Source organism: Aythya ferina (genome assembly GCF_964211825.1).
Source record: "Aythya ferina genome assembly, chromosome: 2".
NCBI classification, from domain to species: domain Eukaryota; kingdom Metazoa; phylum Chordata; class Aves; order Anseriformes; family Anatidae; genus Aythya; species Aythya ferina.
The window spans coordinates 111,401,336-111,420,170 of record NC_140297.1 but is presented as its reverse complement, the minus strand read 5'-3'; the positions used below and the strand labels follow the sequence as shown (position 1 = coordinate 111,420,170).

Here is an 18,835-nt window from a genome sequence, read left to right as displayed (position 1 = left end):
CCTCCAGGGACACCACCATCCACAGCTTCTCTGGAACATTTAACTCAAACTTTATTATACTTTTTTTTTTTTTTTTTTTTTTTTTTTAATAAAAAAAGTCTGAAAAGTTCAGTTTTGGGGTCTCTACTGTGAGTTCTGATTTCCTGGGTATCTTATCAATCCAGTCCCTATTAACGTGTACAGAACATTTTTTTTCTAAATATCTGAAAGGTTAGGCTTTGGAGGGGAGTTGGGCCTAGTTCAACTCCCCACAATACTTTGTTGTTTCACTATTTCTTTTTTTTTTTTTTTCTCTAATGAACTTCCCTAGTCTCCTTTGTTTAAGTTTGACATCTGTCCTTTTAATTGTCTTTACAGTATCTGAAGGCTCAGAGTCTGAAATGTTAAAAATATTGTCTGTGTATTCTAACTGTTTTATTTCCTGAGATACCTTTAGGGAAGTGTTATTTAGGGTAAAGCTAGTCTTTGTTTTCCATAATACGCTTTATTTTTTATATTCAGTCCTTAAGGATGTATAATACCTTCCTCCTTTTCCCATATGGTAGCTTTTAATGAATAGATTTGTTTTCTATTTTTCTGAAGTTACAGAATCCTTAACAAGCTTCTGGGCTCTGTGACTGCAAGAAGTAAAACTGTAATTTCCAGTTTTAGAAGTACTTAGTAGCTGTTCTTTCACCATTCTCTTTCTTGCTACACCTCATACAGTTACCTAAGCAGCTTTCAAACATTAAATTACTGTTGTTTTAAAGAGGCAGAGCTAAGACAATGTGCTGTTTTTTGTGTTCTTCAAATTTGCTTGCTCTTATACATCTTAAAAAAAAGCAAGGCTCTTCTGAGTGTGGCACTTAAGCTGAAAAAAAAAAGGAGGCATGTAATGCTGCAACGACCTTTGTAAAAGTGTGATAGGCAACAGTGGTACCCAGAGCGATGTCCAAAGATTTAGGTTCTGACCTAGGAGAGTACGATCGGTTCTTCAGGAGGAAATTCAGACTGAGGTCTCAAATATGTTAGGTTCCAAATCCTTTACTTGGTTTCAAGAAGCAGTCTGTTCTGAATGTTTGTGGACTGCACTCTCACACTTCATTTAAGTACTAGGTGTATGGTTAGTAGATTGACATCTTAAGTGAAATTCTGAACTGCAATATAGAGTAGTGCACTAAAATGATTTTTTTTTCCAAATACTTGAATCTCATGTGCAAATGTGAGAAACTGAATATGAAATTATGTGTTCCTTTAACTTCTGAAACTGAAAGAAATCCAAATATGCAAAGCATATGTTTTCAATTTTCATAAGATGAGATTTGTTCCTTTGAAAATAAAGCTAGTCTCTTGAAAATGATACTCAACAGTTTTCGGGAAGATCATGTAGAAAGATTGAACAGTGAAAACAAATCACTGATGTGATAAAAAGATAGTATAGAGACTTCTCTGTCTTTCTAAAGATCTGATTGAATTAATACCTGGATGGGAGCAAGTGTTTAAGAAATGTAGATCCTTACATATCCCTAAATATCAGCAAATGTGTGGATCAGGAGGGCTTGATACAAGATGCTTTTGATTCTGGGGTTTGAGTTGGTGCTATATGTAGAAGGGGTGTGTAGGCTAATTCAGTTTACACACCTGGCTATCATACTTGAATTGTTGCCTACTGATATTTCGTTTAAGCTTAGCATAGTTTCTTATTTGACTGAAACAGATAATATATAAATGAAATGTTTTAATTTAAGTTGAAAGCACAATCCTTGATGGAAATAATAAAGGAAGTGTAAAAGTGATTTCTTAGAGTCTGAAGAAAGTTGCCTAAGAAGCATTTAAAATTGCAGCTTTCTTCCTTGCCCTAGTACAGTCTGGTTCGCAGTTTCTCTGAAGAAGCGGAGAATGATTCAGGGGCAATGTTTTGTTGTTCATGTTAGTTAAATACTGTCTCTTGTTCTTTCCTGTAGTCCCAGTAAGAACATGACCAGGGAGGGAGTTTAGTAGAGACAAGAGAAGTCACTCTCCCTCACTTCTCACAAATCTTACCCTCTGGGACAGCTCTGTCCTTAGCGGGGCAGGAGCGGTCATCCTCTCCTACAGTCACTCCTTCCCATTTCAGCTCCAGCACAGGAGCCCAGCCTTCTCCAGCAAATTCAGGTGGCTTGCGTTCAGTGTCGTTGGTCCTGAGAGTTTCTGAGAGAATATTTCATACGGTTAGCTGGGACCAGCTACAGGAACTGAAGCAGCAAGGCTACTAGCAGTGTAACACACTCTGTAATATACTTGAGTTATGTTCTTACATGGGTTGAGAATGAATTGATCATCCCTAGTAAATATCGTGCAGGTTTGTTGTTTAACTTTGTATTTTTTTCATACTGCTTTAGCTAATGACTAATGATGTCATTTCATGATGGAAAATGACCCCTCCATTTTCATTTTTTTTCCAAGTCTATCAAATCAGATACATAACAGTTCTGAAAGTTTCAAGTTGGCTAAACTAGCTTTTCAGAAAGAGGGGCATTACTAATGTTTTAGTTTTTTTTTTTCTTTGTCACTGCTGTTGTAAATTCCATATGCAGCAGTTCATTTCAAAGTGAAACTTGTTTCTGAGTTGGGTCATGTCTTCTGATCCTCCTGGTCAGCAAGGGGATCCCCACGTCAGCTTCTGTCTTGAATGCATCTTTCATTGAAATCGCATTCTTTGACATTTTCGTTTTCTGTGGAGAGCCCCAAAATCTTTGTGTTGCTCCTTCCTGCTCTTCATTGTATTTCCTTGCCAGCCTGCCTGTTTTTATGGCTGGGGTTTATTCTTTGCTCTATGAGAAGGCAAGAGGAAAAAGTAATCTTCCTCTGAAACACACTAGGTAATAAAGAAGGAGGTGACCTAATCTGTGCCTGAAGAGAGGAAAAAAAAAAAAAAAAAAAAGGGCCCCTTTTTGTCTACTATGGAGGCACCAAATGCCTTTTTTGCTTGCAGGGCTCCTTATTCCACATATGGAGGATCAGCAGACATGCACCTTCTCAAAGAAGATATTGGTAAGACTTTTCTTTGTCTAACACAGAATTGAGAAAAACTTCTGGAGATTAAGACGACATTGCCGCAATGTTTGATTACAGTTAGCCCTGAAACAGTGGATCTTGGATATCCTGTGCTTACGTTAATGATTGCCTGATATGTCAGGAATGCTCAATTGTCATCTACACTCCCAGAATTTCCTTTGGAAATAAAAGTATCTTTGATCTTTATTGTTATTGTTTAGAAAACTGAGATTTAAATAGAGCAACACATTTTTATTCCTGCAACATCACGTTTTCGTAGAATCATAAGATGGTTTGGGCTGGAAAGGACCTTAAAGATCATCTCATTCCAGCCCCCGCCATGGGCAGGGACACCTCCCACCAGACCAGGTTGCTCAAAGCCCCATCCAGCCTGGCCTTGAGCACCTCCAGGGATGGGGCATCCACAGACTCTCTGTGCGAACTGTGCCACTGCCTCACCACCCTTGGAGTGAAGAATTTCTTCTTAATGCCTTATCTAAATCTTCTCCTCTTTTAGTTTAAAACCATTCCTCCTTGTCGTATCACTACACATTTTCTTAAATACAGCTGAAAAAGTCTTTCGCAGTAAGGTCTGAGAGTCAAAATTCTTACAACCTTTATTGAGTGCTTTAACAGTTTACTGCCCAGTACCTAGTATCTGGTGCTTGCTGAGAATATTAAAGTCCATCGATTTGAAGTTAAAGCAAGATAAATTTCATTTCAATATTTCTTTTTTAAAACTTCAAAAAAACATGGCTTTTTTGACTTTGATTCCCCAAATCTCAGTTTTAAAGGGTTTTATTTACTGTCATGTCTAGTGCATAAAGTTTGGTTTTTTTTCATTTGTTTGCCTATTTGGGAGGACTGGCAACCTTGAATGAACTATTGTTGTTCAGGAACACTTCTTATATCTTGATGTGTTCCTTTTCTCATTTTGCTTACGCAGTGACATACGGTTGAAAATAGATTCTCTAGGTGTTTTCTTCAAGTATGGAAATGTATTCTTCGTAACTCCTGACTTTATTTTGCATGCCCTGTTTTGTACAATAATCCGCATTAGATTTACAGAGCTTTTTTCTTTTTTTTTTTTCCTTCCCTGAAGCATTATGTCCTGTGGTGAGGGTTTGAAATAGTATTTAATTTACACAAAAAGGCCATCATCCTTGTAACCCGCAGGATATTGCAAAGTATTTGCTAAAATGTATAACCACCATTTGTTAAGGCTACAAGAGTCTAGAAGATTGCTTTAGATATTATCATGTGTTTTTCTGATGCTCCTATAACAGGTTTTTAGTATTAACCTGTGTGTGCCACCCTTTAAGTGCTTGCCAAAATTGTAGTATCAGTGAAATCCTTTTTGAGGACAAAATAAAACAAAACCCTGATATAACATCCAAGAAAGTTGGACTGTAAATTATGGCAGTACCATGCCAGGGAAATAATCCATTCCTAGAGACTTCCCCCACTGCATATCTATTTACAAGGTTAGATAGGATGAGTCAAGGAGCTTGATAGCTTTGAGGATATTCTTGTCCCTAATTCTTGATGTCTTCCTACATAGCTATTGTTTTTTGGTTAGCAAACTAATAGATATTATAGCTTAAATACTTAAAACTGCTCAATCTGAACAGAAATTGTTTCATGAAACTTAACCACTGTACTAATATTTTAAGAGCAGCTTTATGTAGCTGATTTTCTCATTTTTCTTTTAAGTGTATTGTTAGGCACCAGAGTTGACTCCCTCTTACTGTACCTTAGACATAGGGGATATGTTCCCCATCCTCAAGATAGGAATTACTGGTTTGATTCGATCGGTTCATCGTAAGGTGATCACCAGTTCCTGCTGAACAGCCTTTTCTCCTCTCATGTATAAACCCTTGAAATGGAGTACATCTTGGTGGCCAGCTTGGTTCCTTGTTTTGAACTATGTTGCTGCTTTAAAGGAAATCTGTAGGTAGAACAAAATGTGTTGGGTTCAGTTTTTACACCTTTAGAAACTTCCTGTTCTGACTTTGCAAATCTGACCTCAGGATTCATCTCTCCTCTTTCTTTTGTAAAATTAATATATACCCGTTTGTCTTTCTGTAAACATATGAACATACAAATTGACATCCTAGTAAAGCCATGGCTTCTCAGATTCAGCTTTTTTCTTCTGGCTGACTTCCAGCCAGAAGAAGCTGTTCAACTCTGAACTTCCTAAAAAGAAGTCCAGCTCTGAATTTGCATGACCAAAGCAGTTGTACCTTTAGTCTCTTCTTGGAAAGAAACTGATATCTACATGTTGGACTTCTCTAGTGACTGCTTGAAATAAGTTGCTGTTGTGTGGAGCACTGAGCTGGCATCTAGCTCTTAGACTTGCTTAAAAATATCTTTGAAGATGGAAGAAGTGATTTGTAAATGCTTCTGCAATATTACAAAATGGTTTTATCTGTAAAGTGGGCTTTTTTGATTGTGAATAAATCAACTATTAGAAATCAAAATTAAATTCAGGTGATAAGTTTTCTTGTGGATTTGTGTACTTTTGATTTGGTGTAGAGGTCAGTTTCCTTTAAAACAAAACAAAGTGGCAAGTGTTTTGTTTTTATAGCAATTTTATACCCTGAAACATACAATACTGTTACATGTTAAAATAGATTAAAAGTGACATTTACTGTTGCTTTCATAATCTCAACATCCAAATGTATTTAAAAAATAAAAAATAAAAATAAAACTGTGTTGGAACATTAAGCCATACCTTCAGACATGCATTTTTAGCTAGAGACTTCAGGCTAACTGGTATTCTTTAGCTCTTTGCAAAGGAGCACTTTCTACAACGGACGCTTCCTTCTTTATTAGGCATTGACTCCTCAATCTGAGTATATTTGCAAGCTGATAGTACTGTTTTAATGACTAAATCACAAAGCAATAGGTACTGAGTAGTGCCCTTACTTTGGTAATAGTTGGTTATAGAGTAGGAGAATAACACAAAGGTTACAAGTAAATATATGATCTTCTGTTTGTGTTGTAGCTGCTATCCAGTATATGAAAAATAAGCCATGGACTATTAAGATAGCAACTAAAACATGATAGTTACCAGCTTCCAATTAAGAGTGAAGACTTAAGTCCTGAGAATATCTTAAATATGAGGCTTTTAATCTGTACAAACTATAAAGTAATGGGGAGAGAGGTTTTTAAAACAATCATAATGCTATTTGATTGCCTTGAAACACCTGTTTTTTATAAAAATGTGATCAACAGTTGCTGACATATTGCTGGTCTTAATGATTATTTCTGTAATGTTTGTTATGTATGGTAGCCTTCCAAGCATTCAGGAAAATGGCTTACCTCAAAAAGAACAGCCAAAAGAACAAGCAGCAGCAGAGCTATAGAGAACACCAAATAGTGTGGGTCTAGATGTGGTTCATTTATTTTCTGTATGAAAGATGCTTATATTCACTGCAAGCAGCGTAACAACGGAAGAGTTACTTTTTAAAATTTCTTGAAGTAAAAGAGAAGTTGGTTCTTTATAATGTGGTAAGGAGAAGGCTTAATTTTGATGTTGGTTACTGTTTCCTTTGTGATTTGGGTTTTTTTGAGGCTGTGTGGATTTTCAGAAGATGGAATTCTAAATTCTGTACTTATTCTTGTGTTCCGCTCCATTTTAGCCTCTGTGTTGATTTTACTGAAGATTGTTTATACATTTATAACAGGCGTATCTTATTAGGCGGAAGCTCTGTTGAAGTTTGTTTACTGTGCTTGGAAATGACAAATAACTTTTTTTCTTTTCCTTTTTTTCAATAGGATGCAGGACAGAAGAGATTTGGTGCTATTTCCTGTAATATTTGTGGAATGCTTTACACTGCTTCAAATCCGGAGGATGAAACCCAACACCTGCTCTTTCATAACCAGTTCATAAGTGCCGTAAAATATGTGGTAAGAAAAAAATTCTTTTCTTCCTGTGTACTAGTTACAATTCCTATTATTATGTTGTTGTGCTTTAATAAATTAATATCACAGGAGGCCACAAGTCCACTTTTGGAAATAGTTTCCAAAGCCATAGCAGACAGACTATACATCACTTAGAAAGGTATTCAGTAGGATAGTGATGTTGCATTACTTTTGTATTCTATCTTTTACAGTTCCTTAGTCTTGTGGGATGGGGACGTGGTGGTGATAGGAAGACAAAATAATGTTACTGTTTGAAAGCGCTAAATACAGGCTGCTTCTTGCAGCGGTTGGATTAATTGTCAGATAAAGAGCTGACTGTTTTTGTAATCGTGTAATGTTAGATGATTTCTAAATTTGTCTTAATTATGTGTAATTAATAGAGAGGCTGCCTAGCAATCCAGTTGATACAACGTCATCGTGTATCACATACCAAATTAGTAGTGTGATTGTAATCTTTAAATATAAATTTAAAATATTATTCTATAGGTTCATTATATGTGTTATAGCTGAGTATCTGTCATATTAAAACACAGATTTGAAAAACCTTCTACAATTTTAAGGATGGTGTAAAATCAGCTATTTCACAGTAGCTGATATTACAAGACTTTCAGGAAATATCTGTTCACATGTCTGAAATCCAGAACAGAATCCACAAAGTCTATTTTCTTTATCACACATGTTACCTTCAGTACTCTACACTCGAGTAGATAAGACCTCCAGGATAACTGAACTGAGGCCACCAATTCATTTCATGTACGTGCCAAATGGCAGTTGGGCTACTCTTAAATCTCAAGCTCAATTTTATCCCATGATTCATAAATACAAAAATATATCTTCATAGCTCAAGTGTTTGAAACTATCTAGTAAATAGTTTTGGTATTTGTTCTGTTCTTGGTTAGTTTTTGCTGAATAATCCAGACATCTTAAAAGATCTTTTCTGATGTGCAGTAACTACATTGTAGGATGAGACTGGGCAGAAATGTTTTTTCATAATATTCCTGTTTGTCTTCTCCCCACAACCCCAAGTATTTTAGGATCTTGAATGTTACTGGAGCTGTAAAGATAAGTCATAGAAGATGGTGTTAGTTCTTCTGGACAGAAGCTGGCATATGAGTTCAGTAGTTATTTAAAGCTGCTAGGTTCACGTGGTGGAAGGAAGCTGCACTGAAATTTGAAATTGAATATTTTGGAGCTTGGAAGAGCTGAAATTTCTTACATGTATGTAAGTCTAGAGTAACAGCATGATTAACAAAAAAGTGAAAGAGCAGACTTCCTTAAAACAGTTGTAAATAACTATACATAAGTTAGAGAAAGTTTCCTTTGTTATAAGTACACCAAATGTTTCCTCAGCTGCTAGGTATCTTGTTAAAACTTCACAATTTTTATTCAGTCAAATTGTTTGTATTGTCAGTTCAGTGAGTAAACATTTTTATTTCTGAATCTGTTAGGAGTCTAGTTGTGTTTCATGATGGAATGCTGTGGAGTGAGGATGTAGCTGGTAACTGGTGTATAACACAAAGGAAGGAGCCTTATGAGTCTTTAAATCCTCATCTCTGTTTTTTTCCTTATAAAATTTTCATTGACTCAGTTTTCTGCCTTGCTAAGTAGATACATCTTTAATATTAATCATTTGACCCATAGTTGGTGGTTCTTTTTTGATTTTAGTAATGTCTATGACAGAAACATTCTCACCTCCTCTTAAAAAATAATTTGAATTGTAGATAAACCTTCTTGCCAGTGAATCGGTACACCATGTCTCTATCTGTTAATTCTTAGTTGCCCAGAAATACCAGAAGAATGATTGCTTGGTAGGAGGTTCACAGTGAGGATTTTTGGAAGGATGATTTGGAGATTTGCTTGGTTTCTAAAGATTTATATGTAGAGTTACTGTATTGAAAATAGGGCTGTGTTCCTTTCCCTGACACAAAGTGTTAATGGGACAGTAACATCATGCAGTTTAAAAATTGTACTAGAGAAGATCTTAGTTTGACGCAGGTGACCTTGGGATCTTACTACATTAGCTCTCTGGATGTTGTTTTTTATGTAGTTAACACACTTGTCATTGCTGTTGATTTGGAGGCCATTTTGAAATGTTTTCTAAGCATCTTTCATTCTCCTGTTATTGACATTCTTCATGCCATGTGATGCAGTCCCAGTCAGACTTGAGAAGACTTGTGTCAGCCTTTCTCCCTGTTGAGTGTCTCTTGTTACGTGCCTGGTCGTTTTATTGATGATTCATTTCACTGAATCACAAGAAGATGGCTGTGTACATTATCACACTAGAGCTTCTCTTGCTGTGAACTGTGAAAATGGACTTCATAATTGTTTGTGTCTAGCCTGCCTGCATAAAGCTTGTGTTTTTTTTGCCTTTATTTTTTCAAAGTACTGAGTGGCCAGAAGATAGTCTGCACATAAATAATAAACCTTATTCTCTTCAACAGAACATATTTTTAAAACTTTTTTTTTAAACCTTTATTAAAAAATCCTTTTTAGATATCTCTAAAAATACTATAATGTCTTCAGAGGTAGGACAAGGAGATGATATTGAAAAACACACTTTACACACTTTGTCACTGATGGCTGATAGAGACAAAAAGGAAATTGTGGGCATTATATGGAGAGAGAGAATTTGGCAAGTATAATGGCACTTTCTAAATGTGGGAATAGAATATTGGCAAGGACTGCTATGAGTTTCCTGAAGGGTATCATTCTCTGTTGATAGAAGCGTGGTAACTGAAAGAGCAAGAGGGTAAGGTAGTTGAGGACAGTCCTGGAGCAGGAATAGGGCAGTGTGAGATTGATCCACTACCATAGACAATATAGGAGTCTGTCTCACTATCCTTCTGGTTTCAGACATCTGAAAATCTCCAGAAAAAATAAGCCATTCTAGCACGTGCTTGCAATTGCATGGCTATATACATACCAATGTTAACTCCAGTAGTAAAACTGTAGGAGGGATGAGTGGTTCAGTTTTGGTTTAAAAAATAAATAAATACAAATCTAGCTATCTTTGTAACACCACTTACCATCACTTTAATCTCAGCAAATTTTTTAAAGAGCAGAATGTTTTTAATGAGGTTTTTAAGTTGCAGAGACAAATATTTAAGTTAGAAAATGCCTGTGGATCCAGGTGCCTGAGGTGAATGCAGTTAATATATTTGTATTTCAAGCTCATCCTCTTAGTTAAGAATATCTTGAGCTGAACAAAATTGGGAGAAGCTGTTGTTTGGGCTAATGACTTAACTGTCTAAGATTTAAGTAGCTATTCTGCTATAACAGCATCCAAGCCTATCTGTGAGGCTTGAAGATGTTGGTGAATTTTGTCATCTTAATATTTGATGCTTCTCTTGATTTGCATTAATTCTGAAATTGATACGTGTATGCAAAATAAAACATAACATTTCAAATAAAGTTCTTACCATTAGCTATCTTCTGTAAGAATCTTAGTTTTAACAGTATTAAAACAATGGTTACATCCAAGGATCTGAGTGCATTCTGCAGTCAAAACTTCAGTTTCCACATTACACTTGGAGGAAGTAGCGACAGAACATCTGTAACTTGATGAAAAAGTCAGGAAGAAGAATGCAGTAGGCCCATTTCTCTGCTGCAAATTATCATAACATTTCATAATAAACCTGATTATTAGGAGAAGAACATTTTACAAATGTTTCTCTTAGTCCTAATATCAAAAATGGTACCCTATTAACTCAGTTTTCCTCACTTCTTCAATGTTTTTTGAGGAAAAAATGATATAAGAAAAATACACCAGTTTTCATCTATATGTATTCATTTTGGAAATAGTTCTGGCTTGTCTCTACTCCATGACAGACATACACACATACCTATTAAAAAACAAAAACATATATAAAAGCAGATTTGCTGAAATTTGTCCTACTCTTACATAAGGACTTTTAAAACAAGGAATTGTGCAAGCAGTCTTCCATGTCTTCTAATTTATTTAAGTATTTTTAAAGACAAATCTGCATAAGACACAAACTATATCTTAAACTATAAGCAGAGCATATTTTGTGTGAAACTGAGCACCTGACATATCAGCTGCAGTGCTTTTGGAGCCATCTTTCCCACTGTGTTCTACACTGGTTGTTACATACATATATAATAGCCCGTGAAAGCACTGCACTGCACGCCACAGTTGTAATTACTAATTGTCCATACTGCTGTGTCCTGGTGCAGTAGCAACTGCCACGCTCTATTGTCCTTTTTCTGAATTACTTTTTTTCCTTTCGTAATTTTATTGCCATTGCACTTCAATAAGCAAGCACAGCCTTGTATGAATTGGGAGGAAAAGGTACAGGATAGTTTGAAACACTCAGATTAAAAAACAAGTTAGCTTTTCAGGGCATGTTTTGTATATGAAGTACCGGTAGGATAAGCAGCTGTGAGATGGCAAGGAGGAGGGCACTGCAGCTGTTACCACACACGATGGGGCTCTGCAGCACTGCTCTGCCTACCTGTGGCGATGAGGTTTATATGAGCCACGTTACAGCTACTTACAGGTAACCTGCTGTTAAGCACAGGCTTCCAGCGTCAGGGAAGGGTGGTGCAGCCATGTACTTTTACTCCAGGCCTTGCCGAACATGTGTCCTGACAGGAACAACAGCTTTCCTTTCAACTTGGTGTATCACAAGCAATGTACATGAATGTTTGGGCGCCTTGTGCAACAAAAAGTCCCAGTGCCCTATAGTAATGGCAAGCAAAAAGAAAGGGAAGAACAATTTTTTGACGCTGTAGTAGAAGATTATAAAATACCTTGCAGATACAATGCTTTTGTTTCTTCCGGTAGTAATGATTCCTGAGTTAAGGAGTCCTACTTTAGTTCTCAGTGACTGAAATACCTTTCAGGTTGTGTTTTGTTTCAAGTCTTTTTTTTTTTTAAATTAATAAGTGTGTTAAGGGAAATCATCTTCTGACCACGTGGAAGATACTGGTACTAAAGTGCATTTGATGTATTCTAGATACTTAACAGGATCTGTCCCAGCTGAAGCTATAGAACATTTTCCTTAAAAGCTTTGATGTTAGAATATGAAAGAGCAGTGACAAATCTTGTGCATTATTTCCATTAGTCTGGTTTAAAGGAAGCGCAGTTCATTCCTTACTAAGACTGAACAGTAAGGATACTGAAAAAGCAAAGCAGATAGATGAAATATTAGTTCATTTGTTTGAAGTACACAAAGCTGCATCAAAAACAAAGGTATAAGGGTTGAAAATGCCCTTTCTGATGTAAACCAAATGAACTGAAAGTTTTGGATGAGCTTAGAGTTTGCAGGAAGTTTTTGAAGAACTTCATCTAAAAGATACATTTCTGAATAAATTTCAAAGTACTTGAATTTAGAAGTTGCCCTTCCTGTGAATGTGGTCTGATGTTATAATGATATAATGATAATCACTTAAGAAAATAAATAGGCAGACGATAATAAAAATAAGTTATATGTATTAGAGTAATTTTATCTTCCCAATTAATTGCATTTTTACTGAATCATATTTAGACTTCTGCTAATAGGCTGTTGCTTAAACATATCACAACGGTCTGGTGGTAATAGAAAATGTTTCTGAACAGACTGCGTTTTGTTGGAAATGCCTGGCTGCTAGGTCAACAGAACACCGTAGCTTCAAATTTAGAGTAGAGTTTTCGGCATTAGGCCTGCACCATTCTGGATACTGTAAAGGAAGGACTGTCAGACGTGTTTTATTTCTCTGCAGGCATGTTGAGTGATGCTCACAGGTGGTTTAAAGTAGGCTACAGAAAGCTTTTGTAGGGCAAACAGGTAGCCAGAAGGCAGTGAAAGACAAAAAATGGAGAGAGGATGGTGTTTGAAGTTGGAGAGGCAAAGTCCGTGCCTTTTCTCACAGAATCAAAGCGCATGTCACAGTCCCACCAATGGCACTTCTCTGCTTTCATGGATATTGTAGCACTGCTGGTCATTGCCCTTCATGTTTAGGTCATAATACAAATTTTAGTAGTTGTCTTGGCATTTAGTGCAACTGCTACTGAGCAGAAAGGCAGGCAGGATTTAAATGGTATCTGTGTTGCAACTGTTCCCTTGCTGGGTGCTAAACTTGTACTTAAATAGTTCAAGACTACCAGCAAGCAGGTGAATTTCTAAAATTATTCTTTCCATGACTTGTTTGGGGTAAGGGATTAAAATCAGTGTGATTACATTGAGGTACAGATCAAGTGTTGTAACACCTAAGTTTGACATTTTTTGTGGTAGTTTATATGGCATTCATTCAGTGCCAAATTCCATTGCTCGGTCTTTAGCTGAACATTATTTTGTGGAAAGGTACAGATTTCAATGAGAATTATTCCATCAATATTGTTTCTTCAAAGGCTTTTTTATTTAAAGTTGCTTTGAGTTAGACTTGTAGATCAGCCTTTTCAGTGGCTGAAGTTACTTCTGCATTCAGTACTTTTAGGTCCCGTCAAAGCAACTTGATTTCTAATATCTACCAGTCCCATCTTACTAGATTTAAGTGGCTTTTTTGTTTTGTTTTTTTCCATGCAGGTACTGCTCATTATTCACCACGAGTGTGGATCTGAAGAAGAGTTAATTACCTCTATTTTTTTGAGTATGTTTATACTTCAGATACACACAACGTAGCCTCCTTCCCCATTAGATTCTTAGAAGGTAGTTATAAAATTTTTTTTTATAGTATCCTTCTTGTGGCTTTATTAGTTATGATCAGTAACAAAATAAACTATTCCTTACATTTTGGGCAACTGCATGCCAATCAGTTCACTTAGAACCTCCTGGAGGTCTTTCGCATGCCAAACTTTAAAACTGAGTGTGTATTTGTGGAGGTAACTATGTTAAAAAGAAATCTTTCAATAAAACTTAGGGTTTTTTCCATTCACTGGACTCTGGAAAATAAATATTACCTAGGTTTGGAGATCAGTTATGTGAGCCGAGTTTGCTACTTCAGTTTTAAAATTCAGTTTGCACTGCAGTCCTTGGGGGAAAAATCTAGTTGGGAAATAAGACACTTTGCTAAATTGCTTCTAGTTATAGTTAGGCTGTTGTATTGTACTATAAATAAGATCTTATTATATCTATTGTGCTCATTTTAAAAAGCTAGCTGAAGTTTCCTTCACTAGCAAAACAACTGCTAAATAGTTCGAAGTCTCTGCCTAAGTTCAGTGTCTAGAACAATAATATGCAATTTCTGTTTGTAAAGGTACATCTTGTGTATGGTTTAGATAAATTTTTGTTTTATTTAGGGATGGAAAAAGGAGAGAATTCTGGCTGAATATCCTGATGGGAAGATAATAATGGTTCTTCCTGATGACCCAAAATATGCACTTAAAAAGGTATGGTGAAAAGGACTGGACTTGTTTGTCTTATTTTGTTATTTGATATTTGATTCTGAGTAATGAGGATGTAAAATTTGTAGAACTAATGTGGGAGCAGTTGAAGGACTCAAAACTGATGTGGTTCTGTAGCTTTCTCCACAAACAGGTCAGAGCTCTCACTCCTACACACTGCTGCACCCTTCATAGGGGGATGGGTCTGAGCTAGAACGGAAAGCAGGGGTGGGAACAGCATCAACCAAATGAATTTTAATTTATTTTTTTAATATACGGAATGTCTGCCAGATATTTTGTATAATAAAAAAAAAATCTACTCTATTTAAACAGGTTGAAATGTATTGATCTTATTACACAGCGTGAATACCTGCACCATTCCCTAGATGATTTTTGGCTAAAAAGAGATTCAGTTAGAAAGTGGCCTCAGTCATCTATTCCATTCCCCTGTGCAAAGCAGGATCAGCTCTGGTTATGATGCATCTGATAACTTTCTAAAACTTCTGCTTTTTTTTAATAACTTCCTGAGGCTTTGTTGCAGTGCTTCACAGATTTCCCCTAAATGTCCAACAGAATCTCCATGCTGCAATTTTAGCTCATTCATGGAAGTCGTACTTCCCCAGCTGTAGGTAACATCCTTCTTTTCCTTTTTGCAACAGCTTCTGTGTTCCTGAACAAACTGTTGTTTTTGCCTTAAGAAGATTGAAAGGGTGTGCTGTTTTTCAGTTTACCCTCTTAAATATTATTTTATAGAGCTCTAATCATTGTCATACTTTCCACTAGATTCTTTCCATCTGTGCCATATCTCGTGTCTCTTTTGAAACTCGCCATCTAAATCTGAGCACAGTACACTGGCCGGGCTGTAGAGCAGAAGCATCTTGCTGGCTAGCCTGCGTTAGTACCTCTTAATATGGCATTCCATTTTTCAGTAGTATGGCACTGATTCACATTTTGCTGCTGGTTTGCTGTGACCAGGAAGTACTTTCTCACAGTACTGCACTCACAGAACGGCTGAGGTTGGAAGGGGCCTCTGGAGGACCTCTGGTCCAGCCTCACTGCTCAAGCAGGGCTACCTGGAGATGACTGTCCCACAGCACATCTGTACTGCTCCAGGGAGGCTGGGCAGCTCTGTCTGGGGAGGTTTTCAAACCCTGAGTCACAGGGTTCGATCTCATAGCTGAACCTGCTTAGAGCAGGAGCTTGAATCTCTTGAGGTACTTTTCCACCTGAGTTATTCTGCTATTCCATGGCTTGTGCTCCAGATAGTAATATTTAAAACATTTTTATTGTTGGTTGTACTACTCCAATCTATGTGTTTTAATGTGTTTCTGGTTTTCCTGAAATTAGCAAGCTGTAAGCTTTAACATTTTAATTGTGTAAGTCAAGAATTTTAATTGATTCCCTGAGATGCTGTGACTGCAGTGGGTTTTCTTTAGACTAAAACAGAATTTTCTAAGTTGCCATATTGAAAAAAGAATCTATGGCTTTTCTTACGGTATTTAATGCAGATAAGTTTGTTTACTAAGTTTAGTTTTTCTGGTGGCTTTGTCTGAATTTTAGTATTACATCAGTATAAAGTTTTGCATGTAGTTGCATTTTTTTTTTTTTTTTTTTTTTTTACTAAAATGACTGAGGAAGAAACAAAACCAAGCGTAAAATACCTAATTGGGGCAGAGGAAAAGAAAGCTGTAGCAAATGAAGTCATTTAGGACAGAGTTCTCTGTAATCCTGCATGGTTAAAGTTGAGAGCATCTACAGTGGTCAGCGCTGTGGCTGTGGAACAGCACTTTAAGAAAGGTGACATAATGTTTCAAATTGTTTAATCTGAATTGTCATTAAATGACTGGTGCATGAAGGTTAGATGAGAAAAGAGAGTAGCTGATACCAGGAATTTTTGAAATTACTTTAAAAGCATGTTTTGAAAACAATTTTCCTTTGATCACCGCTAATCTTCTATATTCAAAGCATCCGTAATTCCAGTATTGTTTTAGTAATGTAACTACAACATGCGTTGAAGACACTTATGCCATTTAATGCACTGCATAGAAAAGGCCACATTTATTTCGGACTCCTGTAAGTGATGAGATGTTTCAGTGCCTGGTTACAGGTATAGGATTCCCCCAGTAAAACCTCAGCTCAAGCGTAAGCTTTTCTTTATATTCATGCTGGAGTTCATAAGTTTCTTTTAAACTTGCATTAGCAAGTTTAAAACTTCTTTAACTAAACATTTTAAACTAAACATTGAAATTTTGAGTTCCAGTTAAGCTTTACAAACTAACGGAAGAGCCAAAAGCTGGAGGAAGGAGGCAACAGCTAATCATTCCGTTTCAGCAAACACATGCATGATCCCTTATGCAAACCCCTTGGCACTGTGCTTGCTATCATCTGCTCAAGACCCTTAATGGATTCATTATTTCAAGACTTTAAAAATAACCAGCTAAAAACCTTCCACTACACTTGTTTAACTTTTTGTATAGACCTCATTTTCTGGCTAAAATACCAGAGTCCACAGTTAGATAACGTGCATCCTCCCTGTTAGCCTTTGGCTAAATGAGTCTGGACTTACTGGAAGCTGATTTAGAGGTTTCTGCTCTTCATGTTTCCAGACAAGTATAATTTAAGGAAAACTTATGTGGACTTGTGTGTTGCACTTTCCTTCCAATAATCCTTAACTTCTGGAATAGTTTTTGGTGTTCTAGATAACTTAGTGTGTTTCTGTAAATCTGTAATTTTAATGTATATTTGTAAAAAAAAAAAAAATATATATATATATTTATACACGTGTTTCTTATGCAGCATTTCAACTTATTTTGACAGGTTGAAGAAATTAGAGAAATGGTAGACAATGACTTGGGATTTCAGCAAGCTCCGCTCATGTGTTACTCTAGAACGAAAACTCTTCTTTTTATTTCTAACGACAAAAAAGTTATTGGCTGTTTAATTGCAGAGCACATCCAGTGGGTAAGTGATTGAACTGGAGAAAGGTAGCCTCTTAAAGTTGGTGCTTGGTGACTGTGTTCTTCAGACATGCTGAAACTATAGAATTACCTAAGAGTTTGAGACTAGCCATTTGGCAAATAAGTACAGACACTTTAATGACAGGGGGTAATAAGAATTAGATTTTCTTTGTTGATATTATTTTAAATCAGATAAGATTTAGGTTTTTTTTTTTTTTTGTGAGGTTAAATCGTTTATCTTATATTTCAATTCTGAAATTGTCAACAGAAATCAAATTAGACAGATGCATTCTTTTTGGTGAGGCGTTTAACATGTATGTATGTTCAGCTGAAATATATTACCCAAGAATTGTATTTAATCATTAATGATGCTTTTATATAGTAACATATTTTGACGTCACCTGCAGGGCTACAGAGTTATAGAAGAGAAGGTTCCAGAAGTTAGTTCAGAAAATGAAAAAGTCATATTCGAAAGACAGAAAGCATGGTGCTGTTCAACGTCACCAGAACCTGCTATTTGTGGGATTAGTCGAATATGGGTATTCAGCATGATGCGTCGAAAGAAGATTGCTTCTCGGATGATAGAGTGTCTCAGGTAATACCAAAAATGTTTCCTTGGTTATATGAGTTTGATGGGCTGGAGTCCAAGAGATTTATTGCATTCCTTTGGGTCTCAGGCTTGCATCTTTACATTTCCAGCGATACTGGCAATGTAGAGGTGAGCGCAGTGGATGATTCCAGTGTTCTGTGGTGTTCAGTAACTAACTGAACTCAGTGTTCTGCAGGTTGTCTTAACAGTAACCTTTATGCTAAGTGCAGTTGTAATGAGCCAGCCTAGTCGACTGCAGATGAGCTTGGGTAAATTCCTCTGAGGTAATTACGAGTGGAGGAAGTGAGACTGTCTTTGGTCAGAGCATCTAAGGTCACAGTGTTAAGGACTGTGACCTAATCATTGGCCAAGTGTCTGTTCCGTAGAGGTAGCAAAGGGAAAAGAGCAGAAACAAGTACCTGGAACTATTTGATACAGTCAAGTGGCTAACAGCCGTACTTCAGTGATAGTTTTAACCTTTTTATTTTTTTTTGGCTTTGCTCAGGTTTGCTGAGACTTCTGAAACATTAACTTCCATAGAGATTTAGTAGCTTGTAATGAGTGTATTCAGCTGAGGACTAAGTACTAGATGCATAAAAGGACACAAAAATTCACACTGCTGTTCAGACAAATGTTAAAAATGTTGAATCTCCAAACCCTTGTTCATCTTTTTTTCCCCCCCCCCGTTCTCTGGAAACTCCTAAACATTAAAATACTTTCTTCTAGTGACATTTCCTAGAAGTCTGACTCCCTGTCCTTAGTGATGCGTAAAACTACCCAACTCTTGTTATTGCTGGGCTGTCAGGTTTGTGCCAGCTGCCTGGCTAGCCTCATCCTGTTGGAGTTTGTGGCACAGGGACGCTTGTGTGTCTGCCAGTCCTCACACTCTCAGCTATTTGGAGAGCCTGGCAAAGCTGTTCCACAGCAAGATAAATGCATCCAAATGGCTGGTGCAGTGACTCGAAATTTCCTGTTAGGTCACGTTCTGTCTGAACTATCAGCTGTAGAACTGGATTCAGATAAGCA

The 18,835-nt window shown here is 36.7% G+C and overlaps 1 protein-coding gene across 7 annotated transcripts in view; it reads left to right on the top strand.

Annotated features, from left to right (window-relative positions):
* The window catches only part of ESCO1 (establishment of sister chromatid cohesion N-acetyltransferase 1), a 33,269-nt gene that overhangs the window by 11,940 nt on the left and 2,494 nt on the right, over nt 1–18,835 (top strand). For 5 of the 7 annotated variants that reach the window (XM_084509583.1, XM_084509586.1, XM_084509587.1 and 2 more), the window contains exons 8-11: nt 6,796–6,927; nt 14,180–14,269; nt 17,081–17,224; nt 17,628–17,815. In XM_084509583.1, coding sequence (XP_084365709.1) covers nt 6,796–6,927; nt 14,180–14,269; nt 17,081–17,224; nt 17,628–17,815 — 554 coding nt within the window. Of the gene's footprint in view, nt 1–6,795; nt 6,928–13,466; nt 13,590–14,179; nt 14,270–17,080; nt 17,225–17,627; nt 17,816–18,835 lie in introns of those variants that run through there. The other 2 variants (XM_084509588.1, XM_084509589.1) reach the window with 2 other exon arrangements.